Source organism: Chelon labrosus, assembly GCF_963514085.1.
Source record: "Chelon labrosus genome assembly, chromosome: 16".
NCBI classification, from domain to species: Eukaryota; Metazoa; Chordata; class Actinopteri; order Mugiliformes; family Mugilidae; genus Chelon; species Chelon labrosus.
The window spans coordinates 9329741-9355038 of NC_140349.1; the positions used below are offsets into that span (position 1 = coordinate 9329741).

At 43.5% G+C, this 25298-nt stretch overlaps 1 protein-coding gene across 5 annotated transcripts in view; it reads right to left on the reverse strand.

Moving 5' to 3' along the window:
• Positions 1 to 25298, reverse strand: part of LOC311501424 (RNA-binding motif, single-stranded-interacting protein 3) — a gene marked incomplete at its 3' end in the record, with an annotated part of 259362 nt that overhangs the window by 125377 nt on the left and 108687 nt on the right. For all 5 annotated transcript variants that reach the window (XM_084563235.1, XM_084563232.1, XM_084563233.1 and 2 more), the window contains 2 exons: positions 23253 to 23410; positions 8477 to 8535 (listed from right to left, as the gene is read on the reverse strand). In XM_084563235.1, the coding sequence (XP_084419361.1) occupies positions 8477 to 8535; positions 23253 to 23410 (217 nt within the window). The remainder of the gene's footprint in view (positions 1 to 8476; positions 8536 to 23252; positions 23411 to 25298) is intronic.

A 25298-nucleotide genomic window follows, 5' to 3' on the forward strand; every position in this document is an offset into this window, starting at 1 on the left:
GCTTTAGGCCACAAACTTCTGACCACATCACTGTCATCAGCGTTTTAACACAGCACAGACATGACAAGTCATGAGCCAACACTTCCCCAATAATACTACTGCCTCGTGTAGATTTGGCATCCTATGAAATAAACAGCCATGCTTCAATCTGAAAACATGTTTAAAAAGTTATACGAAACTGCAGCTCTTGGAGCCACTGTAAATAAAGATTCCTCATTTACTTGTCCAGTGTCACCCTCCTACTTGCCGTGTGCTTGGAGACAATACCAATTTGTTGTAAAATAACTCTCACAGAGGGCTCTTTTATATTAGACACTGGTGAAGAGATAGCAGTACAGGCAATTAACTTATCAACCCTGCAACATGGATTTATAGCCAAGGCATTCGTCTTGGGCTGAAGCAGCCAGCCTATTGGCTGTATTGTATTTCTTGTCATCTTCTCTTGCAGGTGTAGGAGTGTCCTTGTCAGGGAGCTGCAGTCGGGATCTGCAGAGGGCAGAGTGCCAGGGCTGCGGGCCAAAGAGGGCACTGGCAGCTCATTGTGCTGAAGACAAACTGAACATGAGGTTGAAAAAACTAATTCTTCAACCAATATCTGTGCAACTATTATAGATGAGATCTCAGGAACAGCTAAGAAATGATGCACATATTTGTAAAATGATTCAGTGCAGAATATGAGCGGAACAGTTTGACATTAAAGCAGCACTGATAATAGCAAAACACTTTTCTTTATAAATTACAGTTCTTTTCTTCTTTTTGTAACGCTGAATCATGGATGTGCAAAACTGTGCAATATACAAACAACATTTTCACAGGGAAAATATGCATGTACTCTAACATATGGTTTCACAATGTCTTCTCTCTATCTCAGCATTTCTTTCCTCTTCATTTGTCTCTATATCATTTTCTCTCTTTCTTGTGTCGCTTAATTAATTCATATCTATTCACACTCATTAGCTGCAGCACAGCCCCATATGGCTTCCACTACATTTCCAGCTCTGAATTCGGTTTAACAGTTGAGACACCATTTACAATATATGCGTTTGCCGGAAGAGAGGCCCACAGCGATATTACAATGCACACTGTGTTACTAAAAAATGGTATCAAGACAAATAGAGTTCGGAGTTTCTACCCTTGCCTTGGTGTTCTCTGGCGGTACAAGTGTATGTTCATAAAGCTGAAAAGCATTCAAAAAGAAGAAGGATGGAACGCATCTGAATAAAATCTCATTGCTGCCATTCACTGATTTAAAGTGGAAGAACATTTTGTTGAAGAAATAAAAGCAGCCTCCTATTAAACTGCACAGGCACATTGCTCAGCTCTCCGCTAGCTTCATCAGCTTGCTAACTTAATAGCGAAACCCTGATGTGTTTGGTGCAACATGTGAAGAGCACTCGAGAAAGGTTTGAGACCTGAAGGGTGTTAATTACTTGTCAAGAGGTTGTTAAAAAGAGACCCGGGGCAAAAAAAAAAAAGAAAAAAAGAAAAGAAAACGAGTGGCTATACAGAACCCACACGTGGATATCACAAAGAACATACACAAGGACTCACACATGCAAAGCGCTAATGCTAACTCTGAGCATGGACACTTACAAGCAAACTGGTAAATGCCAGCATGTACTCACAGAGCCACACATGTTAACATACTGTGTACTCAGAGCAATACAAGTGTGCCCACACATTCTCTCTTTCTCTCTCTCTCACACACACACACACACACACACACACGTTCAGGTTAGAAAGTCAAACAACCTTGAATAGCTACTCATTATGGCACTCGATGATTTGAAAATGCCACAAGCGGTATAAGCACATTTCTACACAAAGAGCAGGTGGAGGCCTTCCTTCACACTCCTCTTTCACGTCACCTACAGCGTCTTAAAATACCACTTCTCTCGACATTCTAACAATCTTAGGTATTCACGCTGAGCACCATCTTCCGCGGCAACGTGTCATTCCCAGCTGACAGGCAGTTTGTAATAAGCAACGCAATCACGTCAGGTGTGAGCTGAGATGAGAGGACAGGCTAAATATTTGAACAAAGCCGGATCAATGGGAAGCAAGTACCCTCAGAACATGGAGGAAATCTCCAGGTAGAGACAAACATTAAAATATGGACAAAGACAAATTGTCGCATTCCTCTGGACAACTATGCAGCCCTTTTCTTTTGTGCTGCATCTGTTAGCCATCCATGAGGAACGGCCTGGCCGCCCCCAGCTAGCCTTCCTCTTCTTTGCAGTTATGATTTATGCCTTCCTTAACTAATCAAGGGTGTGATCATTAGTCAAGGGATGTGCAAGGGGCCAGGGCCTTGGCAGGTCAGTGGAAGGCCGTATCTCACATTGTGGTTCCCCCGCCATCCATGGGTTAGCTCTGGGATAAGAGATGACTGGGGTTACGCCTCCTCACCTTCCACCAGTGCACGCTGGGGCATTTGTCAATAAAGGAGACAAGTAAAGGACCTATGACGCCATGATGGTTACAAAAATCTGCAACAGATTCCCAAGAGCGTGTCTGTGCTTTGTTTAAATTTACTGCAGATATTTCTGTCTTTGTTTAGGTGCACACAGTCACAATAACACAACGTAACAAATTCCCCAAATTTGTAACGGATCAGTTTGCAAAAATGCTCTTGGGAAACCTTGGTCTATTTTGATCTGTGATTCTCCGGCTCCTGGGTTTCACCTCACCACGACCTCCGCTGTGCACACACTAGAATTAAAAATACAAACACATAAAGGGAGACAACCACACTGCATGCAAAAACAGCACAGGAAGTGGAGGGGGTACAAAAGGTCAGAGCTCAAGGAATGCAGTGCTCATGGCCCAACTGCTTCTATTTATGACAAACTTGGCTAATCAGTCGTCTACTTGGTACATGGCCAAGTTGGAACTTACTGGAATGCAGAGTGAGGCAGGCAAAGAAGGGGTGGGGGGTACAAGAGAGTTTTTTGTGTGTGTACAGTATGTGAATGGGGTTGTATTGTGAATGTTATCCGGTAAGGTTCTGCACGCCGAATCCATCCAAATCAATGTGATTATCTCTCAGCTATTGCTAATTAGAATCATTAATACGCAATGCAAGCAGGAAACCACACACTCTTTCCCTCCCTTTCTCCTTCGGCTGATCTTGCCTCTTTCTGGAATGGCTTTAAGGGAGCACAGGCATTTGGAAAAGGTCCGTAGTTGGCCACACTTCAGTCGAGATTCTCATCTGCACATAATTCACTTTCAAAGGGCAGAGGGGGCGGCAAAGAGAATCCTTAATTGCGCCGGCACAGTGTACAACATAGACAAATGTTTGTATCTTGGCCCTCTAATGAGAAACCAATAGTGGATGCAAAAAGCACTCTCGGCCCGCCCCCACTCCCCCCCATCCCACCCCAAATACACACGCACATGACAATGAAAAACAGGCCTTTTTGGTGAGCGTCACGTCATTCATCAATAGCCCATAGGCTCAGAGTCATGCAATACTCCACTTAGGCACTGATGCAGTAATAAATCTGTTTTATAGAATGTAACGTTGCCTGTATTTCTCCATTAGGTTGATCTTGTGGTAAGGGCAAAGGGATGCGACAGATTGTAATGGTCAAGTTTCTGACAGACTTTTAATTTGCACCATGTAGAGGCTGCACATAGCACTCAAATCTGATCCACTGTTCAAAAAGTTTACATTTTTGAAACAGTATGTAAGAGCATTCTGCTGTAAATGTATACTAATTACATTTTTTCCAGATGGGTATTCAGCCAAATGCTGCTTTAAAGCTTCACAATCAAATGTTTGAAAACTTCAAACATGATTTAAATCTGTAGGGACAAAGTAAGAGGTTAGCATGTTTTACATCAAGTCACCCACATAATAAAGTAAAGGCGACGGTAATTCTTTCAAGATGTGAGTTTATGTAATGCCCTTGTGAGTTTTTAGCATCCTCATGTAAAATGGATGGCAAGTTACAGGGCAAAGAAATGAACAACAACAAACTGCCGAACACCCAGCCACGAGAGACTATCTTCTCATCTCATCTATCTCCCACAATTCAATGCGGTGGGCCGTCGCGGCAGAGCGCCAGTCAGGCCGGTGAATCTCTGCACAGTCTTATCTCCCAGTGGCGGAGGAGGAAACGGAGGTCCTTTAAAGGGCTGAGGTCATTTCCTCTGCCTCCAGGCTCTGGCAGGAAAAATAAAACGTCTCCATTCGGTCAGTCCTGCTTTATTTCAAATGCCGCCGCTGCCTTTTAAGGGGCCCTTGTGGGCATGGATGGCAAATGAGTGGTTTTGGGTTCTCACAATCTATTCCTTTTCGCTCTCCCTTTGCCACTCTCAATCCTCCACTCCATCTGTGATCTAAACCCCAAATCTCTGCTGTATTTCTACAGTATATGTGAAAGTGGGGAGACAGATATATAGATAAAGTATGAGAGGGAGAGAAAAAAAAACAGAGACAAAGACACACGGAGGAGCAGAGAGAGAGAAAGAGGGGGAGAGAGAGAGCGGAGGAGCATGAGAGAGATGAAGAGCTGAATGCCTCCTCTTACCCACAGCGCTCAACAGCCCTAAAGCCCTTTCACAACTTCCTGTTCCTCTCTGAACTGGGCTACATCCAAAGCGTGCGGGTGTGTTTTTATCGGAATGCACAGCTTATATGCAACTGTTGTGCACCCTTGTAAGAGTACAGGTGTGAGTGTCATGAAGTGAGGGAGGGAGGGAGGGAGTGAGAGAGGGAGGGAGGGAGTGAGTCAGCGCTGGGATGATAGAGAGACTCATTGAAAGGCCTGCGTGGTGCGGTGGTGGAAGAGAGCAGCCAGAACAGGCAGGCAGGCGCGCATGCTGTGATGTTAGGAAGAGGATTGATAGATCTATTGCGTGGCCACTGCTGCTGCAAGAGCCGAACACACCTCAGGCAGATGGATGGGGAGTTTGTGCAGGGGTATGATTAGTCTTTGTGTGTGCGTGTGTGTCAAGTGTGCCCTTTGTGTTTGACTGCGTGGGAGAAGTGTAGTACATGATCTTGGAATGTAGTTTTTGTGATGCAGTACTTCAAATGAGGCTTTATGCCACATGCACACACACACACATCCACTCAGGGCAAACGTATAGACAGATGTATGATAGCGGAGAGACAATGTGTGTTCATGTTAGTGCGTGGGCACCTTTGCTGGTTTATATTTGTATGCGCACTAAACACCGCGCTTCCCTAACACCTGACCTGTGACTAGAGAAAGCGTCTGCTTTTCCACAACAGACAGCCTCCACTCCCACACTCACCGATCCATCTCACGTATCATCAGCACTCAATCTTCTATCAGCACTCCTATGCAAAATTTCATTATTGTTCCAAGAATTCATATATATCATATATATATTATATATATTATACTGGCACAGAAAGACATCAGTATGCACACGGCATTTACATTAAAGAATAATAGACCTCCACATCATACAGGGCTGCTATAATATTATTTTTCAATTCATTATTATATATGTATTTTTGTATATATATGTATATATATATGTGTGTGTGTGTGTGTGTGTGTGTGTGTGTGTGTGTGTGTGTCTATATATATATATATATATATATATATATATATATACCCTTGATTTTTCAAACTTTTATTCATTAGCATTTTCTCCTAGTAACATGTATGTGATATGATATGAGCCAATAAACCCTCCAACACTTTTACCTATTAATACTATTTATCACAAAAAGTTAGGATTTATTCAGCGTATACCTAATTAGGAAAGTAGTTCTATACTATATTTTGCCATTAATTAGCATACATAGTGTAAGTTTATTGTATAACTATAGCGGCTTGTCAATAGCAATTGGTAATGCACCTGTATTATTTATCTGCAAAAGGCTGATTAAACCAATGTCTCAAGTTTTATCGATCTACACGTGCAAAAACTGCTTACAACTTGCAAGTGCGCTAGACAGCAGCATTGTCATACTATCGATTAGGATTCTTTGTTGAGTTCTTGTCTGAAACAACACGCAAGGTCACAATGGCGAGAGAATCAGAGACAACTCATAATCCAAATATTAGATTCCTGTAAATGCACAAGGGCATATGCTGATACTAATAAACCTCGCAGACACAAATAAACAACCTGCAGCGCTATCCACTAAATGCCAAGCTGCACAGTTATGCTATTGTTGACTTAAATCAACTTGCAGCTTTTGCCGGAAAATATGTCCAGAAACTGCTAACCCTAACTTACTGTTTTTATACTTTTAAGCTTTGTTTTTTTATGAATTATGTATTATGTGACTCACTCTCTCACTCCCTCATGTTATGACACTCACACTTGTGCTGTTACGAGGGTGCACAACAGTTGCGTATAAGCTGTGCATTCCGATGAAAACACACCCGCATGCTTTGGATGTAGCCCAGTGCAGAAATTCATGGATGAGGCATCTTCCCAGGAAACAAAACACTGAAGTGTTTAACATTTTTTTGCCGTACGCGAGTTTTGCATGTAACTTATTCCAGTGCTCTCTGGCTTTGAGCCGCCTGCTGGCTCTGACGGATGTACTGAATGAAGGAGCTCCATAAATTTGTCTATACCTGCTTTAATGCAGTGCATATATACATATTTACTGTCTTCTGCATCTTCCTCCTTTTCGAAATTCTTTCCAAGAAATTATTTTCTCATAAGTCGACAAAAAGAAATAAAAGTTGAGCACAATATATGTTTCCTTATTTGTTCTCCAATGGCTGATTGTTCGATCTTTCTTTCTGTCTTGGCTCTTTTAGAGATGACTGGTCCTGAATTCTTCTCTAGCCTATTTTTTTTTTGTTTTCTCATTGTTCTGGCAGCGCACTCACTGAGCTCAACCAAAAACAAACAACAAAAGCGGGACAAGAGATGGAGGAGGAGTAGGAGGAGCAGGAGGAGGAGAGGGATGCTCGCTGTGCGATGGTGCCAGAGCGATGATAAGCCCCCACCCTGACATTTAAACAAGTGTCAGGGTCACAGAGGTCATATGACTTGAAACAATGCATGACTACATCAGGGCGATGCACTGATTTCACTATGTTACGGAGAGCGCGCGCCAGCCCAACAGGCTTCAATACACCTGCTTGTCTACTTTACACTTTGATACCTGCTCACCTTTTAAGAAATACTGAGATACATACGGAAGAGGTTTAAAGCTGCTCCGGCGGAAATGATGTTTTTGTGCAGTTTTGCTTCACCTCGACTCGTCTTTCAAACGCTAAAGAACTGTAATTTTCTTTTCAAGGTTACTAAGCCCTTCTCCTCACACTCTTTCTTCCCCTCTCTCGCTCACTGGGTGCAGAGCAGAACCATCCTTTCCACTCATAAAATACGTCTGCTTATATTTGCTTCTTGGCATCTCAGCTGCGCTGCATTCCAGGAGGGTGAGTTATGGGAAATGTTGTCTCCCACACAACACAGTGCTAAGCTGGGCTGATTTTTTTTGTGTGTGTGCTGGGCATAACTCAGGTCAGCCGGACTCAGACAGCAACACAATTTCTCCTATTTCTTCAATCAGTGAAATTCAAAAAGGTTTGTCACTCCTCTTTAATCCACTCTGTTCTGTGACCTGTAGATACATCTTTCCTACTAACATGCATCCACTGGTGATTTTTAATAGCCGGTAGGCCTGTTGGGATAATCACCCCTTTTTTTTTCCTACCCTCTAAAAGGCAGAGGTTCTTTTCCTCAACATTTTGACCCAGAGCATGCCTGGCAGGATAAACTCATGTGTGCAGCGGGGTTAAGAAGGCAGCTTCACCTTGAAAGGCCACACTTCAGAGCCCGGGAAACCACAAAAAGCAATTAAAAGTATTGATGGAACTTCAATAGCTCTTAAACAGTGCTGCCAGACACCTCAGGGCAAGTAGCACACTGGTCTTTTTTCTTCTTCATCCCTCTGTTCTCTATCTTTCTTTATAACATTTTCTCTTTAGCCTTCTCTTTATTATTACGGACTGATTAGAGGGTGACAATGATAATAATTGAAGTTTATCCACTCCCAACTAGCATGTTAGTCCTCTAATTGGTCTAATTGTGCGTAGGTTCGAGCATGTAATTGTGTGTATTGTGTGTGCTTCAGATTCAATTGAACCAGTGATGCCATTGTCGCATGTGTGCATCATTTACTCTGAAAACATGAACGGAAACATCCTTCCCAAAGGATTTTTGTCCTTGTCCATACAAGAAAACAGGAAATCAAAGCAGACACAGGGAGGGTCCGAGACAGCGGCTGCTCCTCTGAAGCAGGGCAGCGCCATCCAGCAGCAGGTTGTTTACCCAAATCCTTCCTGCAGCATTGAGCCAGCTACTCACTAAATCACTGATTTACGGCGCGCAGCTTCCTCGGCTGATGTCTAAATTTATGAGAGGACTTGGATTGCTGTTCCTGTGACAAGACAGTCTAAAGAATAATAGCCGGTGCACTAAAACAAGGTGGGCGTAAAAGCCACAAAAATGAATCACTCACCTTTGCACTGGTTAGTGTTCTTATCCAGAATGGCCTTGGTTGACACTATTTTTCCATACCTGTAAAGAGAGAAAAATAAAATTTAGTGATTTTGACACAGAATGACTCACCAGACCTTTAGCTGGTGGGGCAGTTCAGTCAGATCACCATCCTGTGGTTGAAGCAGATATTTAATTTTCTATACTCTCTGCCATTCGGTGGCAAAACCAGTAATTTGCAAAGTCGCACACGTGTCAAAAGCCGCGGGAAAGAGAAATCACCTGAGGTTAATAACATCATGTGTGTGGCTGATTTTAAATGAATGTGCAGCCCTTTGACATTTCAGAGAGTCACTGGACATTTTCAAAAGGTCTAAAAGCAAACAAGTTCAGTAAACGATGCTAGTACGCAGCATCAAACGTTAAATTATCATGACGTCCAAAAAACACACGATGAGCAGGAAACACAAAGTGAGTCAAAGGAATACTGATATAATATGATAATCAGTAAGCTTTAGAGGTATTGGTGGATGTGTTATGCTGCTGCTTCCACTCTTGCATTAAGCTAAGCTACCCCTCTGCTGTGTCCAGCTTCGTATTAAAGAGACATTGAAGACATATTGAGCAAAACCTTACGACCAATCTGTGATGGATCTTCACCATAGACGCTGGGTACGTTCGTACCCTGCGACAAAGCCTGACATGCACCATCCCAGAACTGTAACTACATGTCACAGTGATGTATACCACAGTGGCTCTGACTGGCCCAAAATGCATCCCTCATATAAGTCTCTCAGCGGCTTGACGACACAGCCTCCCACACACCATCTACTCTGGCGCGTTGCGGTGAGCTCAGTGAAAGAGCATTTATTAGCTCCAACTCCAACAGGAGCTGTTCAGGACTGATCGCCACCGTTTGAAGTACACGGAGGAACTCAAGACAGCTGACTAGCCGCCGACGAGCGTTTAAGACTGCATAATTACAGAACCACGATGACACACCCGAGCACAGTATAAATTCTCACATCGGCCTACGCCACTCACATAAGGCTCCAGCAAAGACTCGTGCATAGATCCGCCCTGAGAGTATGAACCTAGCTGTAGCTTGTGGGGTTCTCACTGAACTGATGTCACGGTTTTGAGGGATTTGCTGGAACAAGTCTGATCTGTGGAAGCTTGTAAGACTCAATTTACAGGACTTAAGGGCTCTTCTGCTAAGGTCTCGGTGTCAGATACCACAGATCACCTTCAGCTCCAAAACAAGTGGAAAACAGCCCATTAGTCATGTGTGGTCATAATGTTTTGGCACTATTTTCGTCTGGCTCTCAGTGAAAGAGGAACTTTCCAAAGAAGTTGAACCATTACAGCAAAGTTGGCCCGTCTATGGCAGAGTCACAGCAAAGCGAAAGCTGTTGAACCATTTGGCGTACAGACCTTAAGTTTCGGTCTCTTTGAAAGGTAATTCTCTGGAATTGTTTTTTCAACAGGCAGAATTATTGTAACTGTGACTGACACTGAGTAATAGAAGTCTGAACCAAGTGACCAAGGTTCTCATACTGTATATGACTGTAGCTGGAACGTATTACCCGGAAAACATAATGGCGTCAGAGTATTCACTTTACCCAATAACTAAATATTCACTTACGTTACGGCTCATTTTGCAAAGATCACATTTTTCTTTTCTCATTTTGGCTAATTCCATACACTTAATTTGCTATTTGACTTATTCACAGGGAACAAAAGAGGTTTACAATGCAGTAGTGAAACCCAGTTCATAAGCAGAAGTTGATGGATAGGAGCCGAAGACAAACACGCTCATAAGCTAACATGTTGTTGGCACAGGTATTATAAATCTTTATTCCAGTCCTGTATGCGTACTGGGTTGCTATGACTTTTATTTATTTTTTGTTGGAATTGAAATACTGACCTCACTGACTGACTGACAGTGAGTTATTCTATCTGCTTGTATCAGCTAAAACTGCTGCATTGTGTGTCGCGCGAGAAGCACCGCGGCTCCGTAAGTACAGTTTGCGCCCAATCTGCACGCGCGGCTACACTGTATGTATTTGCATGCGTGGGCAGGTGCTTGTGCAATTACACTTGCGCATGTGAAGCGAGCATGTCTGTGTATAAATATGTAAGTGAGAACAATTCCCCGTGTGGTGAATGCACATCACAATGACTGAACAGAGGAAAAACAACCACCCGCACGCACACACACACACACTCTCACACACATTCTGTAGGGAAGAAGCAGTGGTGCATCCCGGCCCATATTTCACCAGCAGGGGATAATTGTGCCATTTCTCAACGAGTGGCGGAGACTCTATTTACTGCACGCTGCGGTGGGATGGGTGGTGGATATGAACTGATGAGCTCCGAGAGGAAAACTACCAGCTCACACACACTAATACAGACACCACACGGGCATGCCCACACACACACACACAAATATGCACACAAGGAGACAGCACTCACCAATCAGTGGATTGTCTCTCTTCAGCAGATAAACAGGCCATTTTAGCTATAGGGATCCATAATCTACTGCAACAGAACAGGACTAAGGTGCAGTGTTTGATCATACTGAGACACTCTCAAGCGTAAGTGCACAAGATGAACATGGAACAGGCAGCGTTCATTTGATTAGAAAACACGCGGCGCTCGGGTGGCAAGCACAGTAATTGAGAATTGCTCAGATACAAACAGGAGGGGAACTTACAAGCAAAAATTGCTAATGTGGGTAAAAGCTTTATCGCACAATTCAATATCAAACCCATAACGCAGTCGCCTGCAAAAAAACAAAAACAGAACAAGATTTCAGATATGTCAATTGTTTAATAATCAATATAATATACCATTGTTGTGTTGATGTACTGCCCAGTTCTACTGTAAGTAAAAGAGACCGATTATTTGTTTATCTGCACATAGGTGTTCGCCTTCCTTCACTACAGAAGAGGCACATTTTGTATGCTTTCAGTCTGGGAAACAGTTAAAAAGCTCAGTGCTTTTGGCACAAATTGGGGGAAAGTTCTCATTAAAACTTTGTTTGGACTCTGGGGAAGCAGGAGACAGTAGCTTCCCAATGCCAACTCATCACTGCTTGCCTCATTAAATGTTAAAGATGGCTCATCAATGCATCCTATCCGTGGTCCAAATACACACCACAAAGACACTGCAGGGGGATGAAAAGGCAAGGAGGAAGGAGCCAGCTTCTCGCCCATAATGGAGACATGTTTGAGAAGGATGGGGAGGATGTGAGCAGCATGTTCATGTATGTGGTGTGCGAGTGTGTGTGGCTATGGATGACCCTGCTGGAGGCTCCTTCGCCTCTGCCAGGCAAGCCTAGGGAGGCTTTGATGTGACAGAGGCAGTCCCTGTGAAGTGCAGGTTTAACACTGTGATGCTGTGGCCGGGATGCAGAGCCTGTCTCCACTAATCCTATTTCAATCACTCTTGCAGCCTCTTATCTCTGACTCTGCTGGCCTTCGGCCCTCCCCCCCTCCTCCCTCCTCACGAATCTTCTCCTCCGTCTTGTTCTCTTTCTCATTCTTTCTCCCGTAACGTACTGTATCTCCAGCATCCTTTTCATTTCTCTTTCCTGCGCCTGTATCCTTCATTTCTCTCCCTTTGTCTCTCTCTTCCTCTCGCCTCCTAATAGGAATCCTGTGGCAATCATTCTGATGCAATATCGGATCAACCCTGAGAAAAGACGACACCAGAAATGAAACCGCCAATAAAAAATAGAGGCTTTATGAGCTATTTTAGGCTGATGAAAATGTACAAATTGTGGAGGGTGTAAAACATGTCATTCGTTTGACAGCTGTCTGAGCCCTGAAACGCACAAAAATTGAAGCTCAACCGAAAGCTACGTTTTTAAGAGGGCAGCTGCATGTGCATGAGTGACACCCGAGCGCTGCATTTCTTTATTTCTTCGTTCTCGGATGAAAGTATCCAGGCGTGTTTCATTTCCGTCATCTGGGCTGGGAAAGTGAAGTGGCTCTTTGCTGTGCGTGGGCACTGAGAGAGCTGGCCAGAGCCACAGTACGTCACTGTGGTGGTGCTGGTACGTAGGAAAGCACCATGCCGGAAAGGATGGATGGACCACCCAAGTGCTGCACTTCAGACCTTGCCTTCAGACTCCAAATGGGTCTGATTACGTGTTTGTGTGATTACATAACACGGCACTGTCTTGAACAGCAGGTGGGTGAAACCTAAACTGGATTCTCGGACCACCTCCTGCCATCTGCACTCTCAGAATATCTTTGAATATACAGTATGCCTGGTGAGGTGTGAGAGCACTTTTCCTGGGGCTGGGTGCAAATCTACTGTATCTGCGTATGACAGGCCACCTGTGCCTTCAGAGGAAGGCTTGAATAGATGACAAAAAAACATAGAAAATAACCAAGAAGGCTGAAACACAAGGGCTACGATGAGCTTCAGTGTTTTGTACAAAAACAGAAACCTCTGCTTCGAGCCTGTTCAGCACCTTTGGAGCACCTGTGCAGGAGGATGGCGCAGGTGCAAGAGGCGCACGGTGAAGAACAATAACAGGATTTTTATCACCTCTTGTAGGCCTTTACAAAAACATAATTAGCAGAACGTAGATGTTAGTTTATAAAGAAAAGGCAGCGTGCTAAGCATTCTTTTTGTGCACGAGCAGGTGCAGCAGACATCCAGATTTAGTCTGCGCAGAAAATATTACCCTGAGGGGTTTTAGTTTTTGTTTTACTGTCTTATTAAAACAAAATGTGGAAGCACTATATTTGTAGCCTTATGCGTAACACAGAGAAGCATTTTTTTTGTTGTTTTTTTTTTTAACCAACAAACCACTGTGACTGGTATGAGCTGATGCAGATCTGGCCTCTCCTGAATCATGCTGATCAGCTGGTCTGCAGTTTATTTAATCTGGACGATTTGATGTGGTTCATGTCGATGTTAAAAAAAATATTTGTGCACTGAACATTGAAATTAAATGAAGATAAGAACAAAAAGAACCTTTCTCTTCTCTTGCCCTCTCATGTACTGGTTAGCTAAGCTGAATGGCCAATCAGCGTTATCTCTGTGAGCAACTCATTTCTCAAACATGCGAGATTGACAGATAAAAAGCTGAAAAGCACAGTCGCCCGACCAGTGGCGACGCTGTGGGACACACCATAAAAACAAGGGACATGGACGCTCACCGTCAGCTTGGTATATCACGACCTTTAGTATCTTTAGATGTGCATTATATATATCATCTGTAACATACGTATATATTGAAAAATGTGAAACCTACTGCCGTAGAACGACGGATTACCTACACTTTTATACAATGTGTTTCTTCTTCTTAAGTCTTTGATGCTAATCCAAGAGACAGGTGTCACTGCAGCAGACACACAGAGGGGACGGAGAGAAGAGACAGAAAAGAAACATGACTTCTTTATACTCTTATATCAAAGATAAAAGGGAGAAACAGGATGTAAGAAGGAGCCAAATATAAAAGAGACGACGGATAAAAATGGAAAACCTTAGACAAATATCACATACGAGCACTCCAGCATTCACAGACAGGAGTGAGTAAAATAAAGGAGTGTATATAAATATATGTGAGCGCGTACGTATGTGTGACTTGTCGCTGACAACCAGCGGGAACCACAGTGTGAAGGCAGTGCATGGCAGCTGCCCTCGACTGTCGACTCCCGTCAGTCGGCAGATAAAGAGTCCCAAAACTCGCACGTCTCTGCTGCTCCGACAGAGCCTCCTGTTTACTGGGCATCTTTTGGGGAGAAATATTAAACAGATGCTCTTGTGAAACGCTGTTGCTCCTGCGCTCGCTACGGGCACCGCGAAGACGGGACATGCAAGCACAAAAACAGTTTGCCAGGTTTTTCAATCTTCAAGTAAAATTACTCTTTAAATACTTTAATACTCTTTTTCTGGATTTAAAAATCTCAAGCCCGGGTCGTCTTGTGTGCAAATGCTTTTACTGATCCAGAACTTGAAATGCATTTGTTGCTGCTTAGCTGAATAAAAGAATAAAGATTTACTTATCATCAGTAGCCACTAGCCAGCCAACTGGGGCACGGTTTGTATTTTTTTACATTTTAAAAAGAGAATTTAATGCCAGCAGGTAGTGGGGAAAGAAAACAATCAAGGAAAAGTGGCACAAAAATACCAAACTTTCACCAATGGTGGATGAAAAATACAAGAAGAAATCTTAAAAGAAATAGAAAAGACAGAAACAGACAGAGAAATATGCATGACATTAAACAGTGATGCACTGAGAGAAATATAAAGCGGAAGACCAGATGACCAACTCGCCTAGATCCTATTAATAACATTGTCTCGTAACCTCTCAGCTTACAGTTCAGTATCAAGGGCCTTTATCTATATTTCAACTTCATATAAAGGACAGTTCTAAATAAAGGGAGAACAATATTTAAATTATGAAATACCGTAGCTACTATATATGTCAATATACTTATTTAAGGACAAGGTGTTGAATTCACTTCTACAAAAAAGACTATGGCAAACAATATCCAAACACTGTTCTGGCAAGGAGCAGCAATAAATCTTTTTCTTGGCAGAATTTCATTATGTTTTTATAGGTGCTGGGATTCCCCCGTGTTCTGTTGGCGGGTTTGCAGTAAACTGGCAAATGTTTACTTTCAAACCTTTAACAGCTCGAAATGTGGGAAGGATCTTGGAAGGGAAAGTTAATCCGGCCTTAAGTGGTTCTTTTATTTCTCCTCCCCTTCCACTTCAACAAATGTCAAACTCTTGGGGCAAGAACCTCTAACACATACTGTATGTGCACAGTTTAATAATTTGATAGAAAAAAAAAAAGCAACATAATCAAAAGCTAAAGCTCTCGTTTTCAACCGAACTGAGCAGATACAGCGCCTTGGCCGGTGTGTGTCATTATATCCATCTGTTGAGTTTGGCTGCGGTCACACACTGTGGTCATTAGCTGTCGTCAACGATTCTGATTTCAATTTTTCCTCATTTCCCCGCCGATGTGATTTCTTTTCATCAACATTCTTTTTACCTGGCAAGTCCAAAAACGGATGACAAGTTGATTGGAACCATTCAAATTTCCCCACCTCACTAAATAATAGAAACGGATTATAGCTGCAAGCAGCGGCGAAGCCAGCGGGCTCCAGTCAGATAATTTATAAAAGGAAAAGAAGGTAATTTAAAAGTTTTAGCATGTGTTCAGAATTCATTGTTTGAGAGTTAAATTTAAAACAATTCATTTTTTTTACATTGAGGGATTTTTAATGACATAAATTTTAAATTCAGATAGTCATAGAGCCTTCGCCAGGGAAATTGTCCCCACAATTCACTTTGGATGAGACTGGATCAGTTTAATAGGTGTGTCCATTGGTATTCCATTTATGTCTTGCTATTTAAATTTCACATGAATAATCAATTACTTTTTTTTTCTTTATTCAACCGATACAAAACGTAAAAATTTTGCCAAAATCGTACACTCCAAGATAAATGGAATTAATTTGCAACACTTGGCAAATTGGCACCTCTCTTTGATATTGCAAAAGTACAATTTAGATCTATTTTAATTTCAATGTGGAAAATAAACTAAAAGAAACATCTCTTCTGCAACAGAGTCCAACTGGGTAAATTGTGTGATTTTCAGGGGACTGTGGATTTGTTCGGGGCAGATAGTTTTAGCAGAAAAGAAAAACAAGAAAAGCAGCAACAAAAAGAGAAATTAACTGAGAAACTTGAGCAGCGTCTTCCCAATAATGAGTCCAGCAGTACAGCGGTGTACAGTGTTAAAACCTTGGTATGAGGCCAGCGGCAAACGGCTCCAAACACAAATGAATTTTGTGTTTTCTCAAAGGTTGTCACACCTATTTTAAAATGCTGCACTGTGATGAATTGCTTGTACATCGACTGCAATTCAAGGTCTGTTTGTTTTCTAAAGAGAGGCTGGACGGGAGGCAAGGCACTTTAGACAAGTGTGGTTAAACACTTCTCTGGAAGGCTGTTTTACCTGCGGACAGTTTCCAGTTTTATGCAAACCAAAGGAAACCAGCTTCTCCTTGAATCCTTCATATTTGATGGACAAATTCAAGAGCAAAGATATAAATCTTCTCATTTAATTCTTGGTAAAAAAAAAAAAAAAAATCTCCCTATCCCCTCCAAAGAATTTAAAGGTCTTTAAAGTGTGTCCTTGACTTTGTCACTCGTCTGGACCATAGACTGTATAAAGATGGACGGTGGAACTGCTCCTCAAAAGTGAAGCCAAAGCAAGTAGAGCTCCCCCTGGTGACTGGCTGCAGTATAGGTCATAAGCTCCACCCCCTCCATGTTAGTGGATGGGACTTGGGCCGAACCAAAACACTAAAATACACGACATGTTTTTCAAGGATGGTTTCTGTCATTTTAGGTAGTTAATATAATGTTGATGAATGTCATGCAATGCAAAAAAAAATCCTTGTAACTGTTGAAGGTTGAGCAGAGCATAGTATTAATTAAATGAAAACGGGTCGTCGGGTCGTCAATATCGTGGCTCCGCGTGGCTCCGCATGGCTCCACTCTCGTACGGCACAGACTCTGGCTCCAAAGTCTCAAGATGGCAGTGCCACTGGGAAAATAGCGTCAGTTTGGCCAGTACAAGGAAGTGGTGACACATTGTCCATATTTATATACAGTCTATGGTCTGGATACTAACCAGGAGACTACAATTGCTAGTGGATATGTAATAGTTTCAAATAGTTGCAACAGCGAAAACATTTACCACAGAGACTAGGTGAACCAAAGAGTGCTTCAGGTTGTGCTTGGGAAATGTGAACAACCGACCTATAGAGTGTGTAAACGGAAACTGTGCAGCAGCCAAAGACAAGAACGACAGTTAAGTGACAGCAGGAAGCATTAGCCTGTTGTTCTGAGTGTTGCTAGCTACCATGCCGCTGTCTCACACACATACACTGGTCTTCTTCAGAGCCAGCCTTGCAAAATCGCCTCTGTTTGTTTGGAAGTGTCCAACCTGTCAAACCCACATGCCATGCACTGCTGTCTGACACGCACAAATGAACACATCTCATCTGTGCTGTTGCTTCTGCTTTCTAGATAGTGCTTCAGAAGGGAAGTCAGTAGAGGGAAATGGAGAGAAAAGAGAGGGGAGGAAAGAGGGAAGAGTCCCGAGGTTCTCAGGTTTTGTCCCTCCCGTCAATCAGTCTTTTTGTACCACAGACTCTGCTGCTGTTGCTGCTGCTGCTGCTGCTTCTGCTGGAGCTTAAAAACTCTCGACCGCTGTTTTGGCTGGAGTCAGATAAAATGCAAAGCATGGGGAGCTGGGGCCACACAGACCACCATGTTTCATCCACAGCTGGATTGGTTGCTATGGTTATTGGTTTGCTATGAGTTCCTCAAGGAAAATTTAAGTGATATACAGCTAAGTGCTGAACTTGACATTTTCAAAGACTGTATTTTATCTAAATCCAAGCCCTAAATTCATTCTAAATAAGCGCCTAAATAAAAGTAAAAAATCAAATTCAAGAAAATAACTGCACGGGTATTAAGTGTCAACAGAGTCGAACGAGGAAGACGAGGAAGAGGGGCTCCTTTCAGCCCCTAAATAGGCAAACCTTTGACGTGTCATGTATACAGTAATGGAGGGATAAATAATTCAAAAATGCAGCCTAGGGCCAAATCTGCTTCTCCGCTCCCCCTCGCTCTGAAATCGATGTTTGAGGAAGAAAAAAGCGTAGTATTTTAGCCAGTTTGGCTTGGCCACTGAAATGTCTGCGTCCCCTCTGTTAGAGCGTGGAAAGTGGAGAGCTGAACACGATGAAGAGATGTGAGAAGGTAGACTAAAGAGAAGAGATGTACATAGAGAGAGAGTGTGACAGAGGATAACATAGAAAAAGAAACACAAGGGAGGTAGAAAGAGGATTGTGAAACAGAAAGAGAGAGAAAAGTGCCTTTACACAGAAAACGTGGGTATGGAGGAATTTTGTTCCAAGAATAGCAGATGCTTCTACTCAGTGTGAAGCTGTGGATGTAGGAGTAGTTGTTTAAGCATTCCAACGCTTGTGTCACAACTTTTTCAGAGGTTAAGCATCTCTGCATTATCTCTTTATGCCCTGAGTGACGCACAACCTAACCTTGCTGATATACCGGAATTAGGATGTGCTGGAGCCAAGATGGTAAGAGGAAGGTAAATAAATAAATAAATAAATAAAGCACAGTTCAAGATAAAACGCATCAGAGCTTGACCAATATAAAAAAAAATCTTGAAAGTATAATGCAGGATTTGTTGTGTATGTTACTCATTGGCCTACTTCTTTACAGACATTCCATTAAGCTAAACCGGGCAGGTGTTGTTTGGCAGTGTTTGTGTCTGGCTCCAGCGCCGAAGTACTGATGGGCAGCGTTGCGAGGGAAAATTACGACTTTGAGGTGGGACTGGAGAGCCTTTGCTCACACTTCTTATCCTAACTGTCAGTTTTTTGAAACAGAGCCATGGGATGGGCCAGCTCTGATAGCTAGGCAGCTAATGTCAACACTGGACCTCTGAGAGCCATTAGGGATAATGTGGCGCTGCTGCGTGCCTGGGCCTCGGCTCCATAAAAAACAGGTGGTCCCAGGGTCACCCCTCCTTTTTTCCCATCTACTCCTCTATTTAGCATACCTGCTGGCTCCCTCTTCTCCACCATTCCCTCTGCCGCACACACGGGAAAGGTTATTTGCACAATTGGTGGTGATTAGCTCTTGATTTGGCTCAGGCTATTCCTGTGATCAGGTCAGAGCATGGATGCAAAAACCCGGTGCGACTGGGGGGCACAGCTGTGGCTCGGCCTTGACAGAAATTGAATGAGGAGAACCAGAAGGAGAAAGGGGAGAAGGGAAGAAAGAGGTGGGGGAAAAAAGAGGTAGCGTTGAAGGTGGAGAAAAAGAGGAACAAGGAGTTTGGGGGGTTAAACACCTCTATGGTCTTTGCTTTCTTGGCAGTTTGGTTTCTGGAATTGGGCTGCTGGCAGAGAGAAAATATAAACAGTTCGTCCCTGTTATTCCAGGTGTAGGATCTCATAAAATAAAAAAAGAAAATCAATTACTTTCTTCCTTTCAATTCTTTATTCATCAACCTGCTTCCACTCTCCTTTATTCATCTCCTGGGGTGGGAGCTGCTAACAGGAAGAATGCGGGTGCCGCTTAATATCTGGCTTCGTTGGCCGGCTTGGATGTGCTGGCCGGACCGTTTGGTTGGTGTTGGGCTTAGAGTTGGCCCGGCGCCTCAACATGGCCCGTTAGGCCAAAGAATTTTTCTCACATCCCTCCGTCCCTTCATCCATCCACTAATGCAGCTAGCCAGGCAAGTAGGAAGGCCTCTCACGATGCGGGTGTACAGCCAACAAATCCCCACTCCACTCCTTTGGCCTCTTCTCTATACCCATATATCAGGCTGACGGCTGCGGAGAACCCAACATCCAGCCAGCTGAATAAAACAGAGATTAAGCACCCACCCAAATCCATTTAATTACTCATTCAACAGCTCTCGGCATGTAACACTAACCGCTGTGAGAACTTTGGTATTCCTCAGTGTTTGCTTTTGCTCCCAGGGACCTCGGAGTGGTGGAAGAAGGTGGCGGATCACAAAGAAATCTGGGCCTCGGTTACTCAAATAATCACACGCACAGTTGTTCTTAACTGCATATTTGTGTCTCTGCAGTGTAGGGCTGGGTTACCAGAGTGTGTAACCCTGGAGGTGGAAGTCCGTCGCCATCTCCTGACATCTGACACGTATACTCAGCATTTGAGGGTCGGTATCATCAAGAAAACACAAACCAAAGCAACAAATTATATTTAATAAAACAGCGAATTGTGGAAGATTTAAGAGCTTGATGAGGATTACTGGATCTGAACGTGACACGATCTCTGCAATAAAATATTAAAGCTTACAGGGTTAGGGTTACAATCACAATAGAGGGCTTTATCTTTTTGGCATCTCTCAGGCATTCAGTGGTCTCAGCAGCCACATTATGGCCCATTGTCAAGAATGAATCAGTCCAGCGGCAGCATGTTTGCCTTCGAGATAGTGGTGAACCAGATCGGTGGAAGAGCTGCTTGTCTGTGACACAGCAACCCCAGGTCCAAGTATCAGCTTTGACTCCTCTCACTGCCAGAGAAACGGGAGGCCGACGATACAGACGAGGAACAACAGCTAATCCAGCATATGTCGCTAAAACTCCTTTTTATTCACCTGAAAATATAGAGCCATATTTAGTGAGAGTTTATGTTTAACATGGAGTCTCCCGGGGAGGGTTGATGGGGCCAAGGGCCAGGAGAGGAGGCGCTTTGCGCTGCAGGGGGGATTGGGCATCTGGGAAAAAACCTGAGGGGGACCCAGGGTGCTGCAGACTGCAGAACAGTTGCATGACCTTTTCTAGGATGCTGCCACCCGCCTGCCACTGAAACACAGTCTGGCTAATTAAAGTTTCAGTGGCATTGAATTTTCACTGGCACAGCACACCTCGGGCAACCTTGGGGGCACTTAAGCAGGCGATACACACAGAGGGAAAGATGGGAGATATCAGAAAAGAGGGAGAGAGGAGCTGAGGAAACAGCTGAATAAGAGGACAGCCACTAGAGGACAGCACGGCAGATCCAAGCAATAACAAAGTCAGTAGCTTCCCATAACACACAGGAGAAAAGCTATATACATTAGAATGCAAATCTGCATTCACACACACATGCCCAGTCCCTGGGTATTTTACATAAGCTCCGACATGGTTTGCCCTTCCAAATAGTTACGCTGAAAATATTCAAGATCATATGGAATTAGAAATGAAATTGAAACTGTCCAACTCTCTACAACTGGGTGAATGCAGGAGCTAAGCGAGAGATATCCAATGTCAAAATGCTGAGTGCTTTTCCAAATCTTATCGGGCCGCCTCTCAGGCTAATGGAATCTTGATGGTTCAGTTTCAAGAATGAATGCATGACTTATGACATGGCTACCGGGAGAATTACCAAATACACTGGACGGCATGTTCCCGTCTCCGAAAGATCATTAAATAATTGGCCACGTTTGACCAGGACATTTCTGGAAATATGGCCAAGAAAAGGTTATGCAACCAGACAGACTCGCTCATGGCCTGTATTTCACAATATGCTGGCCTTGTCTCCATTAATGATCTTGACCCCCCTCCACGCCCCCACCCCCACTTCACCGTTTTAGAAGTGAAAAAGGCTTAATGAAGCTGAACAAAGCTGTTTGTGTGTGTGTGTCTGTGTGTGACAGAGAGAGAGAGAGACGGAGAGAGAAAAGACAGGGACAGAGAGAAAAAAAAAGCCCATGTGACTGTGTTACAGCTTGATGAGGTCTTGGTCTGTCATTCCTAGGGGAGGTGGTCCAATCTAGGCTTTATTAGGCCTTATTGAGCTGTGCGCAGACAGGTGCACGTGTGTGTTTTCTCTATCAAGAACATTTGGAAGAGCTTTACGAGTACCTTTGTGTGTGTCCCGAAAATACATTGAGTTGGTAGCAGTTTAATGGCTTGTCCAAGGTACCCTGCTTGGACCTTTATTTCACGGCCTTTAATTTCCTTCTCGCAGGTGAATGTTTTAGTTTGATCATTTGTGTACATGCGGCAATGCCGGTTTGCAATAACTGTGGGTCTAAGCATGTCAATCATTTGGCAAATAAATAAAATTGTGCACATACGTCAGGTTTGCCTCCAGTGAACGCTTAATTGAGTGACCTACCAAGAATATTTCAGCATTTTATTAGAAATGAGCACAACAGCATGAGCATGCATGTCCTATGAGGTGTCATTTCTAATGCAAGCGAGCGATTTTGTGACTGTAAATGCGACAATCAATTTAAGTTGTGAGCTAGCACACTGGGCCTGGACTGGTATTGTGTTTGGCTATTAGTTTCATGTTTTGACGTCTATAAGCTGCTTTTGCTCTCAATTCTCTACATTATTTACATCGTCTCCGGTATGTCAGCTTCTCAAACGGTTATTAAGCTATTAGTTACTCAAGGATGTTTCTGTCACGACAGTTTCACTATTTAACAGTAAGTTTTCCATGCACACAAAACCTCTTTGTCATCTTGTCATATTGTTTTCATTAAATATTGCTAACGACACTTACTGGAACATCGTTAATAAATGGAATATAAACTTTGCAGCTGATTAAAAGTGTCAAAAACAATCCTTTCTGAAAATGTTGTCTGTATATTTATAGCGTACACCGATCAGGCATTACATTATGACCACTGACAAGTGAAGTTTAACCATCTTGTGACAATTCAGTGTTCTGCTGGGAAACTTTTGGACCTGGCATTCATTTGTGTAGCTGTTACTTAGACATGTACCACCCACCTAGACCAGACCAGGCACCCCCAACCCATAGCAATGACACTCCTTGATGGCAGCAGCCATCCCCACAAAACACACACAAACACTTTAGGAACAACTAAAAAACAAACATGAAGAACAACACAAGGTGTTGACCTGGCCTCCAAATTCACTAGATCCCAAACTGATCAAGTATCTGTGGGATGATCCACAGAGGCCCCTCCCCTCAAAGGCCCCCACTAACATCATTCTGTTGCCAGACACCACAGGACACCCTCAGAAGGCCCATGTCCAATCTCTGATGAGTCTCAACTGCTTTGGAGGCACAAGGGAGACCTACACAATATTAGGAAGGTGGTCATAATGTTATGCCTGAAAAGTGTATATGTACATTTTGTACCGCTTAGCGCCAAAAAAAAAAAAAACATCATAGACAAATAATGATCAGATGGGTAGTTTATAACTGTAATTGTTCCCAGTACTTACGGTTGGCAGAGTTTGATGAGGTCCTGGTCGGTGGTCCCAGGTGGCAGGCCTCGAATATACAGGTTGGTCTTACTCAGCTGCTCCGCCCCTCCCTGGCTGCAGCTGTTGGTGCTGGGGCTGGGAGGAGCCATGGGGTGAGGGGGTGGAGCATAGGGCTGCTGGGAAAAGAAGGTGAGAAGAGGAACAATTTAACACGACCAAAAATAGATTCCTTGATGATAAGTGAATTAGTTTAAAAGACAGTGAGAGCTGAGGTGTGAAAAAAAAAGATTCTGAGACAGAAGGGGAAAATAAAAATGTGAGAGAAGGAGATCAAAATTTAGCTTTTGATGACACAGCAGGCACTACCAGTTCAGTGTCACTGCAATTATGAGACGAGACATTTTAGGGCAGCTGTGAGACAGAGAGGAGATGAGATCAGGGTTTCTAAGAGATTTAAAAAAAAGAAAATAACGTGGGAGCACATATTAACAATTAAGAAAACAACCACAGTCTGAAATAATAAGAGTGCACTGCAGGGACACATTTTCACACAGAGACTAAAGCTCTTCAGATGAGTTCATGCGAGACACATTCTGAATTAACTGATTTTTTTTTTTTACTTTTTTATCACCTTGTGCCATTTATAGCTTTAAATTGCATAGGATTGGAGTCAAATGCATAGGGCTCTCGTCATGTTGTGCTTTAAGTAAACATTTCACCAAGGAGACTATCTGAAATTAGAGTTCACGAGGCTTCCAGCAGCTTATAAACTGTTTTAAATGATGGAAACTTCCTGCTTGCTACTAATACCCTCAAAACCAATTCCATTACACTGTGAAACATTTGCACCTCCGAGGGTGGGAGATGCTGAAGCAATAATCCACTGCAGCCTATTTAACAAACATCTCAGTGTAAATGTCTTTTACAGTATAATGCCTGTTTCCCAAAATGTTTTCAGATGTATTAGAATTGTGATTGTTGCTTTTGTTTTTCCCCTTTCCTTTCCCGTGCCCTGCTCCCCTTATGTGCTTGTTGTGCTGTTAGCGTAGATTTATGGTATAGGAGTCAGGGCCCCGTGCTCACAGCCCATTTATATCTCTATTGCAGGGACACTGCACATGGTGACAGAGAGAGAGAGAGAGAGAGAACGGGAGAGAGAGGGAGGGAGAGTGCAGGGGCCCTGTGGGCATGAGCGGAAAGAGAGAGAGAGGCAAAAAGATGGGGAGAAACACTAAACGAGAGTGAGGAAGGAGGTGAGAGAGGAGATGAGAGAAAGAGGCGATGCATGCTGCAATAAAGTAAGTGAGTGATAGATGAAACGGAGGAGAGGAAAATGGTCAGAGTGAGAGGAGGACATGACTAAATACCACCACCAGCTCCAGTTAACCACGTTAACCCTTATCCTCCCTAGAGAGAACCTCAAGACCATGCTGTAAAAGCATATACACACACACACCCACGAGCACACACCATTAGCCCTCCAATCTGCCCCACACGTTAGCAGCAACTGCCGGAGCATGGCTGATTTGATGCGCTATTTTAAGCGTGTGTGCCATGCCAGCGTGTCGCCTCCCACTCCTCAGACAAAGAGCCGGGGTCCCTGGAGCGTGAAGAGGGAGCCACGTCCATCAATGGACGGCCAATTACCACGCTGAGCTAAGTGGAACTGATGGGCAGCCGCTGTGCCGGACTCACACACACAGGCTATACACGTGTCTACGGCCGCGCACGCAAACATACACAGACGGCACCTCTTTTAACACAGAAACACCTTTCCCAAAACAGCCAAAACAGTCATCGGCTGTTGAGTGAATGTAACACACGGCACTTGACTATTAGAGCTCCATGTCTGAGACAGCTCTTGGTAAGAGCTTTGAGGCCGGCGGTCGGCAATTTGAAAATGTTGGGCAGTCAATAGGTGTCTGTGACTCTAGTGTTGGAGATGTGTCCTTCACTGCCACTAGTTGGAATTCTGATTGCAACTTCTCGGCCTATTAAAATGTTGCACGTCAAGTATCTCATCAACTATGCAAACATCTCTGGTCTCTATCCATATTTTCACAA